This window comes from Loxodonta africana, chromosome 10 (genome assembly GCF_030014295.1).
Source record: "Loxodonta africana isolate mLoxAfr1 chromosome 10, mLoxAfr1.hap2, whole genome shotgun sequence".
Lineage (NCBI taxonomy): Eukaryota > Metazoa > Chordata > Mammalia > Proboscidea > Elephantidae > Loxodonta > Loxodonta africana.
The window spans coordinates 104,591,324-104,612,862 of record NC_087351.1 but is presented as its reverse complement, the minus strand read 5'-3'; the positions used below and the strand labels follow the sequence as shown (position 1 = coordinate 104,612,862).

The 21,539-nt window shown below is 48.0% G+C and overlaps 1 protein-coding gene across 5 annotated transcripts in view; it reads left to right on the top strand.

Annotated features, from left to right (window-relative positions):
* The window catches only part of CCDC88C (coiled-coil domain containing 88C), a 158,859-nt gene that overhangs the window by 55,527 nt on the left and 81,793 nt on the right, over positions 1–21,539 (top strand). For all 5 annotated transcript variants that reach the window (XM_003408823.4, XM_023546504.2, XM_023546505.2 and 2 more), the window contains exon 4: positions 3,621–3,690. In XM_003408823.4, coding sequence (XP_003408871.2) covers positions 3,621–3,690 — 70 coding nt within the window. The remainder of the gene's footprint in view (positions 1–3,620; positions 3,691–21,539) is intronic.

Here is a 21,539-nt window from a genome sequence, read left to right as displayed (position 1 = left end):
GGGAGGCGAGCTGGCCCCCAGCAGGTGTGAAGCCTTTCCAGGGTGGCCCTTTCTTGCACTTAGATTTAGTAGAAGGAAAATCTGGGGTTTCCCTGGCATCTTAGGGTCTGAAAGCAGACTTAAGTGGGTGTGGGAGGAGAGAGGGGAAGGGGCACACTCTGTGGGGGCTGGGTGGGGTGAAGGGGTCTGCAGGAGGGCCACGCCTGGGAGAGCCTGGTCCTTGCTGACTTCTTTCTCCTGCTAGGCCAACTGGGAGGAGGGTCAGACAGGAAGACAGGGGCAGCCGTGAGGCCTGTGAGCATTCCTGTGTCCCTGCTGCGGGATGTGACAGTGGGCTGCCGGCCGGGGTGTGACCAGCTGCCTGCCCACCCTCTGAGCGGCCAGTGTCAGCTGCAGACTCCACAATGGCTCTCTGTTTGGACACCAAGCACGGGGTTCTCTTGTCAGCACCCTCCTCACGTCCCCACTGGACTGAGGGCCTGGCCTGTCGCCCCAAAGGCTCCCCACTGCGGGAGCCTCAGCTCAACTCAGGGAGGACAAAAGTATGAGGGGACTGACAGCCACTGGGTCTCCTCACCAGTGCTCCGAGCAGCTAGACCTGTGCTGGCCAGGACGTCAGAATGCGCTGGGGCAGTGGGAGGAGGAGGGTTTTTCATTTTCATTCATTTAAATTTAAAAACTGTTACCCGAGCTTGTACAACATGATTAATGTAATTGGTATCATTAAATTTGCACACCAGAAAAATGTTGAATTGGCAAATATTGTGTCGTGTATATTTTTACAGCAATTAAAAACAAAGCAAAACACCCTGACACTCGATTTAGTTATCGGGAAACTTTAAGTGTGTTTGGAACCTCTTGGGTATGACGTCTCAATACAGATCAAGTATTTCCAGCAAAAACTCCAATATCTGAATGAGACGTGCTGTGAGTGTAAAATCCCGAAGAGTTGGTATGAGAAGAATGTAAAACAGCCCGTTAACCATTTGTATATCAACTGTATGTTGAAATAATGTTTTGGGTATATTGGTTTAACTAAAATGTATTACTAAAATTAGTCTCACCTGTTTTTACTTTGTTAAGGTGGCAACTAGAAACTGTTAAATTAATGTGTGGCTGGAGTTATATTTCTGCTGGACAGTGCTCACCTGGCCACTCACCTTTCTGAGCCTACCTTTATAGGAATTATGATTATCTCATGGTCCTTTCAGGGGGAGCCAGTTAATGTCTTGGGACTTCTTTGGCCATAGGACTAGGTCTATAAGAGACCTGTGGTGTTTTGAAAAAAACAAGCCTAAAAGGTTGTTCATAAAACATTATTTTTTAATTGCACAGTGGCACATGTTCCTTGTGGGAAAATTAGAAATTACCTGTTAAAACAAAGCAGGAGCTCTGACGGTGCACTGGTTATGCGTTCAGCCACTGACTGAATGGTTGGTGGTTCCAGCCCACCAGCCGCTCCAAGGGAGAAGGATGTAGCAGTCTGTGTCTGTAAAGATTACAGCCTTGGAAACCATATGGGGCAGTTCTGCCATGTCCTGTAGGGTCGCTATAGGTCAGAATCAACCTGATGGCAATGGGTTTGATTTTTTGTTTATTAAACAAAATTAAAAATCCTATTTTGGGAAGAGGCTACACAGGTTTACTTTTCTAGCAATATTAATTTGCTTAGACTACACTGCTCTAACATAAAAATACCTCTTTGTGGGTTTCGCAGAGACCTTCAAGATTTTTTCACGTTTTGTGTCTTGTTTATAAACGTGTGCGCTCTTTTTAAACTGCCCTCAAAGTAGGGCCAGGTGGTCCAGAAACTTGGAGAATCGCAGAGGGAGAGAGGTCAGGAACTCAAAAGGGACTGTAGGCGATTGGTCAGTAATAGCAAGTCAGCTTTTTATAGCTCACCTTAGTTCTTTCTTGGAGCCCTGGTGGCGCAGTGGTTAAGAGCTCGGCTGCTAACCAAAAGGTCAGCAGTTTAAATTCACCAGCCTCTCCTTGGAAACCCTGTCGGGCAGTTCTCCTCTGCCCCATAGGGTTGCTGTGAGTCAGTGGCAACGGGTTTCGTTTTTTGGTTTTTAGTTCTTAAGTTGGACTGCGCACTCAAGTTGAATATCAAGGCCAGATGGGAAGCTACATGACAATAGGCTCAAGTGGTTGGGAGTGAATTAGAAAGTGGATTTTGCCAATTTTACTGAGTCGTGGTATATGTTCTGCCCCAGGGTGGGACTGTGGAATCCTTCGGTGAGTTCACAGAATGGAGCTTTTTTGTGATTAGTTTTTCCAAGCCCAAAGGGGGCTGAGGCTACTCCACAATTCCGACTTAATGTCCAACATTCACAGGTATTTACCAACCGAGGCACGTTGTTTGAGAAAACTAGCCTGCTCTCACTTGGTGACATGTGGCCCAGATCATAAAGAAGGATGTTCTCCGGTGTTTAGAGGAGAGCCTCATGGTTTAGCAGCCCCTCCCCCCAGCTTATGATGTCAGCAAGATCCACAGAGAGACCAATCTCATATGGAGGGGGAGGATAAGGTAATTGTGCATATCCTTGGAGGTGCCAGCCCCCCTGGCTTGCTCACCGAGACTTCTGTTCTAATCTGATGAGTCCAAGGTCTGAGATGCCTGGTGGGACCGTGTGGGATGAGCTGGTTGTGTATTGTCCCCCTCTTCACCAGTGCTAGCTGGCAGGACACTGAGTATAGAGGTTCTCGATACTTGTAGAGCAACTCCTGGAGAACGTGTCTCAGTGGAAACGTTGTGTGAAATCTGTAAGAGGAGCTTTCTTGGTGAAGAGTTCTGCAGTGACCACTTTTGTAAGACCTAGAATAGGGATGAGATCTGTTATTTGTCTACCAAAAAATTGGATGTTTCGCTTCTGATTTGTGAAAAACAAAGTACGTCAGGGTGGGGAAGACCAACCGGCCCTGTTAGAAGTCCTGGGAGACGTCAGTGCTGGGTGTGGGGACAAGAAGCCAGCACTCTCTGCGGAGAGCTGTGAAAGGCCCTGGGCAGGGGCTCTGATTGATGGCTGGTGGGGGGCTTCTTTGAAAGACCCTCAGGGTGAGGGGCGGGTAACTCGTCCCCCACCCCCCGTTCACCGCCTCTGCTGCACATATTAGGAATGATTTATCCCTTTCCTGGGGAAGTTGCCTCGGCAAATCAGGGAAATCTCGTTTACAACTCCTACCAAAAGAAGCAACGCTTGATCCTGAATCATCAGGTTATAAAGACCCAGTAGCATCTCTGTAATCTTTATTCTGTATTTTTTTTAATTGTACAAGCAAGATAGTAAAAATAATTAAGGACCTGTTTAAAAAGGAAATTCACTGTAATCTTGCTATCTGAGCATGTAATATATCTTACTTTTCTCAAGGTCTCCATCCATAGGCAGACTTAATTTTTATTTCGTAACACTTCAAGGCAGAAATAAAATTAGAATTTGAATTGACTTTTCCCTGTATATTACGTCATAAATATTCCTTGCTATTATAGCGTATGTTCATAATTATTGTTTAATAGGCTGCAAGCCCATCCAGTGACTTGATGTAACTGAAATTTATTTAATCATTCTTTATGTTCGTTTCCTGTGCTTAATGGTCCCTTTCTCCTTTTGTTTTTATAGGAAGTTCTGCAGCAGCTGATCGTAATGAATCTGCCCAATGTTTTGATGATCGGCAAAGACCCGCTGTCTGGTAAGTGAGAACCCCACTTGACCGCCCCCGCCCCCGCCGCCCCGTGCCTGGGCAGTGCCATCAGCTTTGGGCAGCTATTGTTGGCTGCCAGCTTGGAGCCAGCCCAGTGAAGATACGTGATCAGGATGGTGGGATTTTAAAGGGTGGGTTTATTGTCCTGAGGTATTAAGTCAAGAGCACATTTCTTCCTTAAGAATAAACCCTTCTGACCCCTCAGGTGAGCGCAGAGACAGGCAAACCGGCTGCTTCACTCCGTGTAAGAAGCCGGGACTGCGTTTAGGGGCCCAGGTGGGTTTTACCTCTTCAGTGAACGTGGATTCAGATGATGCCATAGTCGCATGGCGCCTGTTGGCAACAGAGGATGATGACATCTGTCCACTTCTGGGACCCGGTGACACTTTGTTCCTGTTCATGCTCACCCTCAGTGGGGTGTGCTGACATGGATCTGAGCTCCCCGAGTCACACAGGCAATAGGCCTATCCCTTTCAGTTGTGTACATACAGCCGCATGTCCCCATGTGTCTGTCAGTTTGTAGTACTGTGGGGGCTTACGTGTTGCTATGATGCTGGAAGTTATGCCACTGATATTCAGATAGCAGCAGGGTCACCCATGGAGGACTGGCTTCAGCCGAGCTTCCAGACTAAGACAGACTAGAAAGAAGGACCCAGCAGTCTACTTCTGAAAAGCATTAGCCACTGAACACCTTATGAATAGCAGCGAAGCATTGTCTGATATAGTGCTGGAAGATGAGCCCCCCAGGTTGGAAGGCGCTCAGAAGATAACTGGGGAAGAGCTGCCTCCTCAAAGTAAAGTCGACCTTAATGACGTGGATGGAGTAAAGCTTTCAGAACCTTCATTTGCTGATGTGGTACAACTCAGAATGAGAAGAAACAGCTGCAAACATCCATTAGTAATCGGAACCTGGAATGTATGAAGTACGGGAAAATTGGAAGTCGTCAAAAATGAAATGGAACACATAAATATCGATATCCTAGGCATTAGTGAGCTGAAATGGACTGGTATTGGCCATTTTGAATCAGACAATCATATAGTCTACTATGCTGGGAATGACAACTTGAAGAGGAATGGTGTTGCATTCATCCTCAAAAAGAACGTTTCAAGATGTATCCTGAAGTACAATGCTGCCAGTGATAGGATAATATCCATACGCCTACAAGGAAGACCAGTTAATACAACTGTTATTCAAATTGACGCACCAACGACTAGGGCCAAAGATGAAGAAATAGAAGATTTTTATCAGCTGCTGCAGTCTGAAATTGATCGAACATGCAATCAAGATGCATTGATAATTACTGGTGATTGGAATGCAAAAGTTGGAAACAAAGAAGAAGGATCGGTAGTTGGAAAATATGCTCTTGGTGATAGAAACAATGCCAGAGATCAAATGATAGAATTTTGCAAGGCCGACGACTTCTTCATTGCAGATACCTTCTTTCACCAACATAAACGGTGACTGTACACATGGACCTCACCAGATGAAACACACAGAAATCAAATTGACTACATCTGTGGAAAGAGAGGATGGAAAAGCTCAATATCATCAGTCAGGACAAGGGCAGGGGCCGACTGTGGAACAGACCGTCAATTGCTCATATGCAAGTTCAAGCTGAAGCTGAAGAAAATCAGAGCAAGTCCACGAGAGCCAAAATATGACCTTGAGTATACCCCACCTGAATTTAGAGACCATCTGAAGAACAGATTTGATGCATTGAACACTAATGACCGAAGACCAGACGAGTTGTGGAATGACATCAAGGACCTCATCCATGAAGGAAGCAAGAGGTCATTGAAAAGACAGGAAAGAAAGATCAAGATGGATGTCAGAGGAGACGCCCAAACTTGCTATGGAATGTCGAGCAGCTAAAGCAAAAGGAAGAATTGATGAAGTAAAAGAACTGAAGAGAAGATTTCAAAGGACGGCTGAAGAAGACAAAGTAAAGTATTGTAATGACATGTGCAAGGAGCTGGAGATGGAAAACCAAAAGGGAAAAACACGCTCAGCGTTTCTCAAGCTGAAACAACTGAAGAAAAAAAATCAAGCCTCGAGTTGCAATAGTGAAGGATTCTATGGGGAAAATATTAAACAATGCAGGAAGCATCAAAAGAAGTTGGAAGGAATACACAGATTCATTATACCAAAAAGAATTAGTTGATAATTCAACCATTTCAAGAGGTGGCATATGATCAGGAACCGATGGTACTGAAGGAAGAAGTCCAAGCTGCTCTGAAGGCATTGGCGAAAAACAAGGCTCCAGGAACTGATGGAATCTCAGTTGAGATGTTTCAACAAACAGATGTAGCACTGGAGGTGCTCACTCGTCTATGCCAGGAAATATGGAAGACAGCTTCCTGGCCAACTGACTGGAAGAGATTCATATTTATGCCTATTCCCAAGAAAGGTGATCCAACCGAATGTGGAAATTATAGAACAATATCATTAATATCACACACAAGCAAGATTTTGCTGAAGATCATTCAAAAATGGCTGCAGCAGTGTATTGACAGTGAACTGCCAGAAATTCAGGCCAGTTTCAGAAGAGCACGTGGAAGCAGGGGTATCACTGCTGATGTCAGATGGATCCTGGCTGAAAGCAGAGAATACCAGAAGGATGTTTACCTGTGTTTTATTGACTATGCAAAGGCGTTCGACTCTATGGATCATAACAAATTATTGATAACATTGGGAAGAATGGGAATTCCAGAACACTTAATTGTGCTCATGAGGAACCTTTACATAGATCAAGAGGCAGTTGTTCGGACAGAACAAGGGAATACTGATTGGTTTAAAGTCAGGAAAGGGTTGTATTCTTTCACCATACCTGTTTAATCTGTATGCTGAGCAAATAATCCGAGAACCTGGACTATACGAAGAAGAACGGGGCATCCGGATTGGAGGAAGATTCATTAACAACCTGCGTTATGCAGGTGGCACCACCTGGCTTGCTGAAAGTGAAGAGGACTTGAAGCACTTACTAATGAAGATCAAAGACCACAGCCTTCAGTATGGATTGCACCTCAACATAAAGAAAACAAAAATCCTCACAAGTGGACCAATGAGCAACATCATGATAAACGGAGAAAAGATTGAAGTTGTCAAGGATTTCATTTTACTTGTATCCACAATCAACAGCCATGGAAGCAGCAGTCAAGAAATCAAAAGACTCATTGCATTGGGTAAATCTGCTGCAAAAGACCTCTTCAAAAAGTGTTGAAGAGCAAATATGTCACCTCCTTGAAGACTAAGGTGCGCCTGACCCAAGCCATGGTATTTTCAATTGTATCATATGCACGTGAAAGCTGGACAATGAATAAGGAAGACCGAAGAAGAGTTGACACCTTTGAAGGGTGGTGTTGGTGAAGAATATTGAATATACCATGGACTGCCAAAAGAATGAACAAATCTGTCTTGGAACAAGTACAACCAGAATGCTCCTTAGAAGCAAGGATGGCAAGACTGTGTCTTACATACTTTGGACAAGTTGTCAGGAGGGATCAGTCCCTGGAGAAGGACATCACGCTTAGCAGAGTACAGGGTCAGTGGAAAAGAGGAAGACCCTCAACGAGGTGGATTGACTCAGTGGCTGCAACAATGAGCTCAAGCATAACGACGATTGTGATGATGGCTCAGGACCCAGCAGTGTTTTGTTCTGTTGTGCATAGAGTTGCTATGAGTCGGAATCCACTCGACGGCACCTAACAACAACGACGACATGTAGCCATGCTCGTGGGAGGGGCACACCGACTCTGGCTAGGACTTCCCTTGTTCTGGCAGAGATCTTGGCCTGGGACCCGCTGGATAGGTGAGGAAGGAGCCCTGGTGGTGTGGTGGTTACGCACTTGGCTACTAACTGAAAAGTTAGCGGTTTGGACGCACCAGCCGCTCCATGGGAGAAAGACCTTGCAACCTGCTTCTGTAGAGATTTCAGCCTTGGAAGCTGTATGGGACAGTTCTACCCTGCCCTTTAGGGTTGATGTGAGTTGGAATCAACTTGACGGCAATGGGTTTGGTTTTCTGGTTTTGAATAGGTGAGGAGGAGGTCAGGGAAGGCAGAAAGCCCCACACATCTAGGAGTGGAATAGACCAGGATCCCAACATGAGATGGTTTACCAAAGGGGCTGAAGTGGCCCTCTCTTGGTGTCTCCCTCCATCACCTCCCTGGAGTCTGGCTGCCCTTGCTCCTGCCCGTGTGGCTGTAGCTGAAGTCGCCTCGAGACTGTGTGGAAAACGCAGCAAGGACAGCCACATTCTTGTGGAGGGGTGGCCTTCTGTGGTGCCATGGCCCTGAGGGCGGCTCCAGGCCAGCTGTGGCTGAGTGTTAAGTCACTGCGCACATAGGGGAGTCCTTGCTGGGCCCCAGTTGGCTGATGTGACCGTCTTTTCTCTGCGTGAGTCCGTCTTCGTCTTCAGCATGGCTGGTCCATACACTCGCACAGCTGTGCCCGGTGGTGACTGTGGAGTGCCCCCAGGGCCACCCAGCTGACTCCTGGCAGAGAACACCCTAACACATGGCTCGTTAGTAACAGTGAGCCCCAGGCACTCCTCTTCTCTCCAGCTTTGTCTTTGGGCCATTTGTTTTCTGGCTTCATTTCAAGGGTCTCCCAGAGAAGGTAAGAGGAGGTGAAGTGCAGCCCATACCAGCCACAGCCCGGGGCCCAGGGAGACTGGGGACCAGGAAAGTGGTTCAGAAAGAGGCAGGACCAGAGACTGCCCAGTGAGGCATGACTAGGCCATGCTCCTCTCTTGGTTGATCGGGGTGTGGGAGATGAGAGAGATGCCTGGAGAGGCTGGTGGTTCTGTCTTGGCTCTGCCATTCCATCCACTCCAGGCCAGCGTTGTAAGGTGATCAGAGGAAGGCAGGGGGCAAGAGTGAAGGTTGCCCCCTTCTTGGGCCCTTAGCGAGCCCACCATGTGCTAGTGGGAAATGGAAACTAAGCATCCTGGGGTGTGGCTGTAGCCAGCCTCATCATGGATGACAAAACGGAGGCTCACGGGGACCGAGTGAAGTGCCCCTGGCCACTCAGCCCTAAGCAGAGGGGCTGACTGGAAATCTGCCCTGTACCACACAGAGGGGCTGACTGGAAACCTGCCCTGTACCACACACACATGGCCATCTCAGTGTTAGGCTGAACCGTGTGCAGCTGCCAATATCCGACTACAAAATGGCAGTTTTTTAATACTAAGCACACCCCCCCCTTCTCCTCTCAGCCACCTGCCACTTCCTCATACTTTGTAACTTCCCACCCACTTGCTGCTTCGTCTCCTCCTTCCTGCCCTGCAGGTAACCTCCCTTCCTGCCACCTTCTGGAAGCCTCTCTGTGCCCCTTTCTCCACAAGGCACCCACCACTCCCCAGAACCCTAGCTCCAGGTTTTCCCTTCAACCGTGCCTCCAGCCCCCCACTCCCCAGAATCCTGGCTCCAGGCTTTCCCCTGTCCCTGCCTCCTGCCCTCCCCTGGGCAGCCTCTTGGTCTTGCCTCTTTCTGAACCATGTGAAGGAGAGATTGCCCCTGTAGGACACAGGCCGCCCCCTGGGGTTTGGCACTGAACAGAAACTTTTACAAGGAGGTGTGGATGCTGGTTTTATAACGGCTTTACTGAGGTATAATTTACATACCATAAAACTCACCCACTTTAAGTGTCCGGGCCAGTGATTTTTTTTCCCCCCATAAATGTACAGAGTTATGCCACATTCACGACAATCCAGTTCTGAAACGTTATGGGGGAGCTGATTTTAAACTCATAGGTGAATTGACCACCGCCCCGCCCCCCCCCCCCGCCCAGTAGCATGCAACGTACCTTTTTTAAAAATTGTTTTATTGTGGTAAAAATTTATATAACAAAACATTTGCCAATTCAGCACTTTTTACATGTACAATTCAGTGACATTGATTACGTTCACCACATATTGCCACCATCACCACTATCTCAGTACACTTGGGATCAGAGACATTGTGCCCCAGCTCTTAAGGAGGGCTGGAGTGCTGAGGCCCTGAGCTTTGGGAGCCTTGGGGAGCAGAGTAGCCGCTCCCCACACGCTGTAGGTGCCCCAGGCAGATGTGATTGACATGTCAGACCCTAGTCCAGCAGGCAGCTCTGGCGGGGGTGGGGGGCGCCCACCACAGTGTCAAAACTGGAGGGATTAGAGCTGGCCTCGAGCATAGGCAGGTTTTGACGGGTCCCAGAGGGGCTCGAGGAGCAGAGGAGGATGGCAGAGAGAGTCCATTTGGCAAGAAGACGCCAAGAGAGCCAGAGGCACGAGACGTATTTATGGATTTGTATTCTCTGTTTTGAGTTTTAAAAATAGATGGGTGAAGCGTTTTGCGTTTCTTTTTAAATGAAGAACAAAGTTGGTTTCTTTTTTATTTATGTGGCTGCCTGGAAGCCTTTTTTTTTTTTTTTTTAATGAATTCTGTCCTCACATACTCATTTCAGGGGCACGGCTGTGCCTTTTTTGGCTGATGCTGACAGCATACTGTTATTTATAACATTTTATAGTATGGAGTTTGTTTTTGGCAAATGCGCCACAGGGGAACTGGCTCCTGGGGGCAGGACAGATCCCCATAGAGCATCTGGTCAACCCATCCACCCCCACACACATAGGATGACACTAAATGATTCCAAGAAGCCAAGAATTTGTCCCCTTTTCTGACCTAGAAAGGAGATGTGATAACACATACGGTGATGAGATTTTTCTGTATATCTAACTTACCTTCCTTGCCCATCAGCCAAGACCACATTCTCTTTTTTCTGCCTGGGGTGGAATTCAAAGACAAGTCATGGAACGTGAGAGAGCACTTCATATCCTTTAAACTGCTTTTATGTCTCGCCTGGGGTCTGCCCCTGCCTACTGAAACCCCTCATCCTCTTAGATCCTCTGTGCTCCTTGGCCATGTCTCAGGATGTCCTCTCGGCTGTGCTGCGGCTTGCAGCTCTCCCTCAGCTGGATGCATGTCCCTGGGGAAGCAGCTGTGTCTGTCTGTTGCCTCAATGCTGCAGACCTCACCTCTCGCCTGCTCTGAGTCCTCCAAGGCTTTCATAGGGTGGCACTTAGCATGAAGGCCTTCCTCCAGGCCACCCCCAACAACTGGGCCATGTGCCTTGCCACTGCCCCCACAGCAGATCTTGGGATGGGGTGCTATAGAGTGCCCTTTGTTGTTTCTCACTGGCCAAATCATATCTACCTCTCTCACCCCATGTCCGTCCCATCAGGCAGGTGTCTTGGATCTGCCTTGGAAACTTTCATCTAGAACCTTGCTGTCTCTGCCATGCCACCCTGGGTCTGGGCACTACCACCTTCCTCCTAGCTGCCTGCCTGAGCAGCTTCCTCCCAGGCCGCCTGCCCTATCTTCTCCCTGTGGTCTGTTCTCAACACAGCAGCCAGAGCAGTCCTCTTACAGAGTTACTCAGATGGTATCACTTGTCCCCCTAAAGCCATCCTGTAACTCCCCACCCTCTCCGTGCTCAGGGCCTGTGCACTGGCTGTTCCCATGATGGAATGCTCCTTCCAATTTCCACACAGACAGCTTCTTCAAGTCTTTGCTCAAATGTTACCTTCCCGGGTGGCGTGCCCCGATCTCTGTGTTCAAAATTGCAGCTCCCCCAATACTCCGGATCCTCTTGATCCTGCTGTTTTCCTTGTTTATTTCGTTTACCACCTTAAGATACCGTAGAGGCGTCGGTGGTTCAGTGGTCGAATTCTCACCTTTCATGCAAGAGACTCGGGTTCGATTTCCAGCCAGTGCACCTCAAGCACAGCCATCACTCCCTTGTCAGTGGAGGCTTGTGATACTGAAGAGGTGTCAGTGGAGCTTCCAGACTAAGACACTAGGAAGAAAGGCCTGGTGACCTACTTTCAAAAATCAGCCAGTGGAAATACTGTGGATATCAATAGTCCAATCTGCAAGTGATCATGGGGATGGTGCAGGATTGGGTAGCATTTTATTCCGTAGTGCATGGGGTGGTCCTGAGTTGACGGCCAGCTGGATGGCAGCTAACAGCAACAATATACTATAAAAAAACAAAACAAAACAATATATAATGTATTTTTTTTGTTTGTTTATTTCCTTGTCGTTTTCTCCTCGTTGGTTGTAATCTCTCATGAGATTAGGAATCCTTGTATTTTTGTTACCAATGTCTTCTAAGTGCCCACATCAGTGCCTGGCACATAGCAGGTGGTTAATAAACACAGCCTAAGTGCTAGAGACCCACCTTTAACCCCTTTTCTCTCCTCTCCCCACTTTTCTCCCTCAAGTTGGTGCTCCTTGTAAGTGTTAACCACGTGCTCTCACAGATGAAAAGGTCAAGCGTCAGTGGTCAAGGTCAAGCGAGATTGATCCCTGCCCAGCGCCACATGTGTCCCCCTAAGCAGGAGATGACCTGCTGAAGACCATCCTCCTCCATCTTGCCAGCTGCACACCCATTTAAACCTGTCTGCTTGGTTTATCGATGAGCAAGGTGGAATCACAAGTCTTAGGAAAGCCAAGAGATCACATCTGCTAAAGAGGGACGAAGCTCTCGGACCAGATCTAGTTCTGCTCCCCAGCCTCCCAACTCGGGCTTCGGAGCATCTCTTTGTAATCAGCCAGGCTTGTCACTGTGCCACGTATGCACACAGAAAGACTAGATTTGTCTGACAGGAAGCCAGGGTGTTAGCAAATTAATTTCTGTGATGATTCACAGAGCAGCAATGCTGGAAGAGAATTTTAATTTTCCTTCCAACGTTCGTATCCAAGTACAGTAGTGGTTTTCAGACTTGTAAATTGCTGAGACCCCTAAACCACTTATAACGGAAAGGGGCCAGGTAGGTGAAGAAGCCTAGCCCAGAGAGGCAGGGGAACTGAGGGTGGTTCCATAGGTAAAAGATGTTTTTGCCACCATAAATTGCTTTGTTGTTGTTAGGTAGCATCAAGTCAATTTTCGACTCATAGCAACCCCATATGAGAGTAAAACTGCCCCATAGGGTTTTCTAGGCTGTAATCTTTATGGGAACAGATTGCCAGGCCTTCTTCTCGCAGAGCCACTGGCTGGGTTTGAACCACTGAGTTTTCAGTTAGCAACTGAACACTGAACCATTGTGCCATCAGGGCTGCTATGTATGTGGGTGAACAGCTGCTGATCCCGAGGACCAGCCACTGTCCATGTGTTGTTGTGGTGTGTCTCTGTAGGCAGGATCCGGAGCCCTGTGGGGGGCAGACCCCACATCCACACCCCACAGGGCCTGTCCTGAGTACAGCTGGAGCCTTTGAGAGTAGCCCTGGCAATTGCATTAACTGCTCCTCGATGGTCAGGCCCTGGCCCTCAGTTTGCCCCCTCCTGCTGTGGTTACAGAAGGGACCCCCAGCAGCAGAGAAAGCGCTCTGAGGAGTTAGAGCTTCCCTGCGCAGAAAGTGTTGTGTGCCTTTCCTGCCTTCACAGTAGGTCACTGGGACACCTGCCGCTCTCTCTGGCTGAGGAAACTGAGGCTCATTTCTGAGCCTCCCAAAGGAAGACCAGCACACTCTTTTGTCCTTCCTCCTGATGGCCGCTGCTCCGCCAGAGGTTCCCAGGAGGAGCTCAGACTGGGTCTTTCCGCCAGCTCTTGTTGGCCAAATACCCACCCTGCTAGGTCCAGGGTCCCTGAGAGGAATAGTCTGCGTTGGGGTGTAGAGAGGGAGGAAGACAGAGCCATAAGTCAGCCTTTCCAGGGTGAAAGTGTCATGAGAGCTTCAAATCGTGCAAAGGTGACAGTGAGTGCTGCCTTGGCAGGTCAGGAAGGCTTCCTGGAGGGGGTGGTGTTTGGCGGGACCTCCAGGGACAGAGCAGAGGGGAGTTCAGAGGAGTTGAAGTAAGCTGGGAGCCCTACAAATTCGTGGCAAGCTCAGGGCGCAGGGAGGCAGTCTTCTGTCCCAGCTAACATTTCAGAGGCCAGCAGCAAGAGGGACTTCTGAAACCCTTGGAATTTAATATTTAACCCTTGAAAAAAAAAAAAAAATTTTTTTTTTTTTTTTTAATTTACTTGCTTTCCAGTTAAGGGCGTACTTGAAGTGCTTTTCAGGTCCCATAGAAACCTTCCCTCAGCCCACGCTGCCCAGCTCTGCCTTTTGATGACTAACAGGGACGGCAGTGGAAGCGCAGAGCTCGGGATCTGGTTATGGGGAACAGTCTTCTTGCTGCTGAGACTGTTCTAAAAAGTGAAAGAGCTGTTTCCCTCCCTGCCGCCTACAGCTCCGTTCTCCCCAGGGCCCTGCCAGCCCTGTGACTTGGAGGGGCCTTGGGGGCTCCCATTCAAGGGCTGATTAGCCATTTCTGCATTCTTGTATTCTTTCTCCCCAACCTGAGTTGTTACTTTTATTTCGCTTGACTTGATAGTCCTGTTTATATATATAGTTTTGTTTTTGCAAAACCCTGAAGTCCTTTAAATGAGGGAAGAAAACCAGAAAGTAAAGAGAAACTAGTCTCCGAGGCATTTGATTGTGTTCATATTTACTATTTCCCACTTGAGGGAGCAAGTTCAGAGAAGTAACCAAACACTGTTTCAGATGATGCCAGCTCCTGGTCAGCTACTTGGCTTCTGGGCTGCTGGCTGGGTTCACAAATGAGTTTTTCAGCCCATCTAAAATACGGGTGGGAGCTGGGCACCTCAGCTGAAAGCCAGCACTATGCTTTTCTAGAAACATGAAAAGCTTGGTTAACGCCAAGCCCCGGCGAGTGTTACAACACGTCCAACATGCTGGCCTCCTGAGCGGCCGCGGGGTCTGCCTGGATACCAGACTTTGTTTAGTCAACGTCTTAGCGATGCCCTGTACACAGAACATGGTCCGCAGGCTGCGGGAACCACACCATGGCTTCCAGCGGGAGCGTTCTCCGAGGCCGTCCGAGGAGGAGGGAGGAGGTGTTGTTTGTCAAAGGTCTTTGTGCTCACTGATAATATTTGGACTCACTTTTCTGGCTGGTGGTTGGGACAGACCCTTTCTTTGATATTCTCCCTGTCCTACCACCTGGCCTACTCCCAGGTCTCAAGCTGAGTTCTTGGGGTTGATTCTGACTTTCTGATCTTTGGTTTTTTGGTGCTAGGAAATGGATTAGCTTGCAGCTCCTATGGCGTGGGCAGGCCTGTGGGGTGAGGAGTAGAGTCACTTTTGGTGGTGATGGTGTTCTGAGGGCGTGGATGTGGTACTTCCACCTTGTTCTATGTGAGCTGGGGGGCTGCTGTTATTGGGCAGAGGCTTCTAGCTGCCGGTGCTTGGGGTGCCCGAGAGCCTGTGGGGTGGGGCCTGACCTCATGCTGGTGATACAGATGCTGGGATCAGGGGCCATTGTCAGGGTGCCCTTGGGAGACCTCTGTGCCATTTCACGTCTACATGTAGCTCGGCGTGTTGCCCAAAGTCCACATTTGATCAGCGTTTGTTGAATGACCGAATGAACGAATGGGGACATGCTTGGTGGGGGCCACAGGTGGTAACATTCTGGGTGTAAGGAAGCAAGGGGAGGCTCCTCAGAAGGAGGTAGCCCACCCGGGTGCCTGTCTCGTACCCCGTGGACAGAGACACGTAATAATGGTGGGCTTCTCTGCCCACCCGAGAGAACGCACCATCTGCACTGTCCCTCGGCAGTATGGGTGGGAGGTGGCCCTGACTGTTAAAATAATAATAAATAGCTGGTTTTGGTGAAAGCAGAGCCCCTAGGAGGGCCACAGAACTGTACCCGTCTTAAGATGGGATTATACATAGGGAAGAAACGGGCTCAACAAGGCACTGTTTTCAAATCGTTCAGACAACCCCATAGTAATCCTTGTGAAAACGGAAAGCTGTCAGTGGTTGTTTCCAATGCCTAAGTCATGAACCTCTTGCCACCGAGTTGATTCTGACTCACAGCGGCCCTACAGGACAGAGTAGAACTGCCCCTCAGGGTTTCCAAGGAGCGGCTGGCCTTGAACTGCTGACTTTTTGGTTAGCAGCCAAGCTCTTAACCACTGCGCTACCAGGGCTCCACCTAAGTAATAAACCCAGTGCCATCGAGTCATAGGAGAGCAGAAATTAGAATTGTTAAGTAGGAAATACATATGCCCCAGCAAGAAAGGAAACTGAAGCTAATCGCTGTTCTTCTGCCAGGTGCTTGATGCTAACAGTTAACGTCACTCATCTACTCAGCAAACACTCGTGAAGTACTTGCAGTATGCCAGGGGCTAATTCAGGCTCTGGGATCAGAAGGCTCAATAAGATGGTTGCTTCTTTAGAAGGGCATGCAGTCTAGGTGGAATCCCTGGCTGGTACAAACGGTTAACGCGCTTAGCTGCTAACTGAAAGGTTGGCAGTTCAAGTATACGCAGAGGCACCTTGGAAGACAGACCTGGTTATCTATTTCTGGAAAATCAGCCACTGAAAACGCTATGGAACATCATTCTACTCTGCTACACATGGGGTCACCATGACTCAGAATCAACTCAACAACTGGTATAGTTTGGGTGCCAGAAAACAAAAGGAAACTCACTGCTGTCAAGTCGATTCCAACTCATAGCAACCGTGTAGGACAGAGTAAAACTGCCCCATAGGCGTCTGGGGTCTTAAATGCTAGCAAGCGGCTCTCTAAGATGCATAAATTGATCTCAACCCACCTGGAGCAAAGGAGGATGAAGAACACCAAAGACACAAGGTAATTATAGCCCAAGAGACAGAAAGGGCCACATAAACCAAAGACTACATCAGCCTGAGACCAGAAGAACTAGGTGGTGCCAGGCTACAACTGTTGACTGCCCTGACAGGGAACACAACAGAGAACCCCTGAGGGAGCAGGAGAGCAGTGGGATGTAGACCCCAAATTCCCGTAGAAAGACCAGACTTCATGGTCTGACTGAGACTAAAAGGACCTTGGCGGTCGTGGTCCCCACGTGAGCCCAATCAGGAACCATTCCCAAAGCCAACTCTTCAGACAGGGATTGGACTGGACTATGGGATAGAAAATGATACTGGTGAAGAGTGAGCTTCTTGGATCAAGTAGACACATGAGACTATGTGGGCAGCTCTTGTCTGGAGGGGAGATGAGAGGGCAGAGTGGGTCAGAAGCTGGCTGAATGGGCAGTAAGATAGAGAGTGGAGAGAAGGAGTGTGCTGTCTCATTAGGGGGAGAGCAACTAGGAGTATATAGCAAGGTGTATATAAATTTTTGTATGAGAGACTGACTTGATTTGTAAACTTTCACTTAAAGCACAATAAAAATTAAACAAAAACAAGCAAACAAAAAACTACCCCATAGGGTTTCCGAGGAGTGGCTAGTGGATTCGAACTGCTGACTTTTTGGGTAGCAGCCAAGCTCTTAACCACCACACCACCAGGATGCCATGGTCTGGGTGGGAGAAGGAAATGTAAATAAGTAGTGCTGGTTTTAGGGTGAGAAGGAATGGTAGAATCTTAGTTCTCTTGATGAGTTCTGTGACTCAGTGCGTCTGAGCCTCATTCTTGTTTGTAGAGATAACCATACTGTCCTTTTGGGACCACCTAGAGGGTTTTTTAGAGGGTTCGGTGGAATGATAGCATGTAAGTATGCCCTGGTGACACAGTAGTTAAGGAACTCGGCTGCTAACCAGACAGTCGGCAGTTTGAATCTACCAGCCACTCCTTGGAAACCCTATGGGACAGTTCTACTCTGTCCTGTAGGGCTGCTATGATTCAGAATCGACTTGACAGCAACAGGATTGGTGTTTTTTTTTTTTTAGTTGGGCTAGTTCTTCCAGGTCATAGCATTAAAACCTCTGGCTGGCTGCAGATTTGTGGGTCCTGGGCCTCTGGTTCTGCAAAGCTGAGCTACCAGGACAGGTAGTCAGTTTCACTGCTTTTCTTTAGAATTTGCCTCTGAAGACAAACCACCGTGCCCTCTACTGCAGCAAGGCAGAGTGGGTGCAGTTTGTGGCAGGAAGGGCTCCCTCTTAGAAAGCCGCGTTCTGTTCATTTTCCTTTGCCTAGATCGCCAGCTTCATACCCAGTATTTATACATGGCAGGAATTTATTTTATACAGTCAGGCCAGGGCATATGTCTTAAATATGTGAATGGCTATGTCTTAGAGAATCACAGAGGCAAAGGAGGACCCTAGAGATCATCTACTAGGCATGGAAGATAAGTTTTTTCATGTGCCAGCTTCCAGTGATTGGCAGGACAGTGGAATGCTGTGTTCAGAAGGATTCTGAGGCTTAGTCCCAGGCTCACTAAGGAAGTGCTGTGTTTGATTAGCCATGTCTGCCATGGACACAGAAAGTCAGGGTGTCAGTGCCAAGAATTTTCCATCCCCGATCTAATCTAACCTCCACATTTCATAGGTTGGAGCACTTCACCTATCCAATGGCATTTCCATTCTCACGTCCACCATTACAACACGTGTGATACCAGGATTTTTCCTTCTGTTTTGGAAGCTGATTGCTGTAAACATCTGTAGCTTTATACAGTAAAAGCTGTGAAAGCTGGAACCTGTGTAAGACAGAAACCTGTCAGAGAAGGAAAACGCAAATACTTTCTACTAATAGAGAGGAATAGAGAAGTGGTAAGACTGCACCCTGTCAAAGGTGGAAAACTCGAGAGACCCAGAAAAACAAAGCAGTCCCATAGAGTTTCGGCTCTCACAGGCTTCGCTGTGTATAGGGAGAGGTTAGGTAGGCTTGTCTGTCTGTCTGTCTGTCTAGTGTAGATCTGCATGCATGTATTCCATTTTGACTAAGGAAACCTGGTATGAGTTTCTCTGCCAAAACACCAGGAAGCAGGTTTTCTTAGACTGAACCACCAGCCCAGGCTGCGGTGGAATCCCCCTTGGGATTCCCCTACACTTGCCAGAGTCATTGTCCGTGGGGCTGGCTGGATTGTGGGTAGATGTGGGTGTTATCGGATGTTTCCTGACTCCCTCCCCCAGTGGCTGCTTGTGACACATTTGGTGCAGAAATCCTCTTGGCTTCCTACCCCGCCCCCATTTCTCACTCTGAAACCAAAGCTTAACCACAGGGCATTTACAAATTGGCACATACCACACTCTCTTACCACTAGGTTTTTGTACGTGCTGTTCCCTGTGCCTGGAAAGCCCTCTCTCACCTGGTCCCTGAATCCATCCCCTTTCCACGTCCTTGGGTCTCAACTTAGAAGTCATTTCCTTTGGGAGGCCTTGCCTGATCCTTACACCAGACTAGATGTCCCTCCTCCATTCCTGTAGCATTGATCACGTTTTTTTTTAGTTGCTGGTTGACTTGTCTGTCCACACGTTGGACCGAGCTTGGGGGCTGTCCACCTGCCTACCACATATTTCAGGGCTTGGTGGGGAGTTGTCTGTAGGCTTGTTTCTTCTTTGCCTGATGCAGTCCCTTCAACAGAAGTGGTGGAACCGGTGCTGAACTGTGTCACTGAGCCAGTCTTACTGGCAGACCCCGTGGAGTCTTCTGCCATGTTTTGAAACTTTTCAAAACTCACAACCTAGTAGACGTAAAAATAGCAACAGTCCTTCTTACGACTGAAATTGTGAGAGAAATTGGGCGTCAGCTTCCCATGAGAAATGAGGGACCTTCAGCTTCTCCTTTTTTTTTTTTTAATGTTTCGTAGGAATCTGTGTAAGGGTGGAAATCACAGAATGCATGTGTTATAAACACGTGTTTTATTCATTTAGCCCAGTGAGAAGGAGCCCAGCACTGTTCATTTGAATGAGGGCATAGGTGAACTTCCTAGTACCCTGTTCATCACCAAAAAACTTGCTTTTTTTTTTTCTATGAAAACGTTTTTAAAATTCCCAGCCTTTAAAACCCTCCCTCCCCCTCCCCTTTCACAAAACCTAGCAAACAGGAATCCATACTTTTGTAATAGAGCTCTGGGTCAGATTACTTTTTTCTTGATGTCTGTTGAGCTTTTGTGAATGAATGAATGAATTCAGGCATGAATGATTGACTCAAGGCTGGCATGGTGGACGAGTGGACAGCATTGCGCTGTGTGTGATGGGTGGGCGCTGAGGGAGTAGAGCCCTTCGCTCCCTCTTTGCTGGTCGGCCTCCAGCTGTAATGGAGACCTTGTGTGCATGGCTTCTGGCCTTGTTCTTGCCGACTGATCAGAGCCTAGGTTCTTGCTCCCAGCAGTGGGCCTCTCCAGCTCTTCTTCCCACTTGTAGTTTGCTGTTTCAGTCCACTGTGGGCCGGGAAGATGGAGCATCAGAGTTGTCCAAATGATTCTAAAAATGACTTAATTAGGTCCTTTGGGGCCTTTGCTGAGAGGGGAGTTCAGAACAATTTCTGCATGAACTCTGGCTTCTGTTTGGCTAGACTATGAACTATGTTCCCCATGTGTCTCAGCCGTTAAGGTACCAGGTAAGTGGCCTATGAAAAGGTGACCCTTACAGTAGGAAGAGGTGCTTGTGATCACTGGGACACGTCTGTGCCTTTTGTATCCACTGAAGAGGCTTACAATGGGCACTTGGCCAGTGACTGTGGACTGGCTGAGGGGAAAGAGGCGAGAACGGGAAGCGAGAGCATTGCTGCCCCTGAAAACTTGGAGTGAGACTGAGTGAGGCCTTTTTAATCCTCAGGGGTGTTTCCCGTTCATCAAAACTAAAATTAAGTGTCTGATCAATACTTCAGCTCTAATAGAATCAGGTCATTGTGGCCATGTGTTTATGTCTGTGAATTAGAACCTTTGGGGCCAAATAAAAGGTCTTCAATTTTTTAAAAAGTCATAAAGGACTTTGAGAAATTTCCCATCCCAAATATTGATGAATTTTTACACTTACTAGCAGAGAGAAGGGTTTAAGCGTAGTAAATTGATTCGCAGCACAGAGCCTCATTCTTAAGTCTGGAATCTAAGTCCCCAGCAGGGAAGTGGCCCCAGATACCCTGTGGTCAGCCCACCCCTCCCCACCCACCCGCCTTCAGGCTAGGAGGGGACGGTTTCTGGTTGAGTGCACTCCAGCCCCTGGTTCTGAGACAGTGAAGTCATTATCTGAAGAAAAGCCATTTTTAGCTGTTTCTCAGTGGAGAGGTGTTAGGAGGAGGTCCCTTTTACTCCATACCCTCCTTATACCCAAGGACCTAAGGTGAACCACAACTCTGGTTTGATTTTCTTATCCCGCAGTCTGTGCGCCATTTCAGCACAGCATGAGTACTGGTAATTAAGCCCCTTAAGAAAACAGTGCTATTTCTGGCATGTCTCTTCTCTCCTGAATAAAACAGGATGGAATGAGAAGGGCAGAAAATCATAGAATTTTATACCTGAAAGGGACCTTGTACATCACCTGGGCCAGAGCCTGCGTTTTATAGATGTGGAAGCTGAGGCTTGAAGACAGGGAATACGGCTTATCAGGGGTCACACTGCTACTGGGTGGCTAAGCCAGCCTAGAGCCCAGATGTTGTGTTTATTTAAACAATTGAGACTCATGAACAGATGAAGACCCCTTCTGCCTCAGGAAGATGAAGGAGACCTGATTTAATATGATGAATTAGTATTTGGGGCCTATGTGATTACAAAGCTCTGAAAGAATGGTAAGACCACTGTTGGTCTGGGTATATGGGGCCTATGGGTTGTGCAAATATTTAATGCACTAGGCTGCTAACTGAAAGGTTGGAGGTTGGAGTCCACTCAAAGGTATCTTGCAAGAAAGGCCTGGAAGTCTGCTTCTGAAAAATCAGCCATTGAAAACTCTGTGGAGCGCATTTCTACTCTGACACACGTGGGGTCGCCGTGAGTCAGGATCAACTGGCTGGCAGCTGGTTTAGGTGTACATAGGTTGTGAGACTGTAAAATGGTAAATCTTCCTGCAGGACAGTTTGACAATCAGAATATGAAAAACTTAAAGGATGAGTTTGCCCTAAGGAAGTAAATAAGGATGTGCATAAAGAATT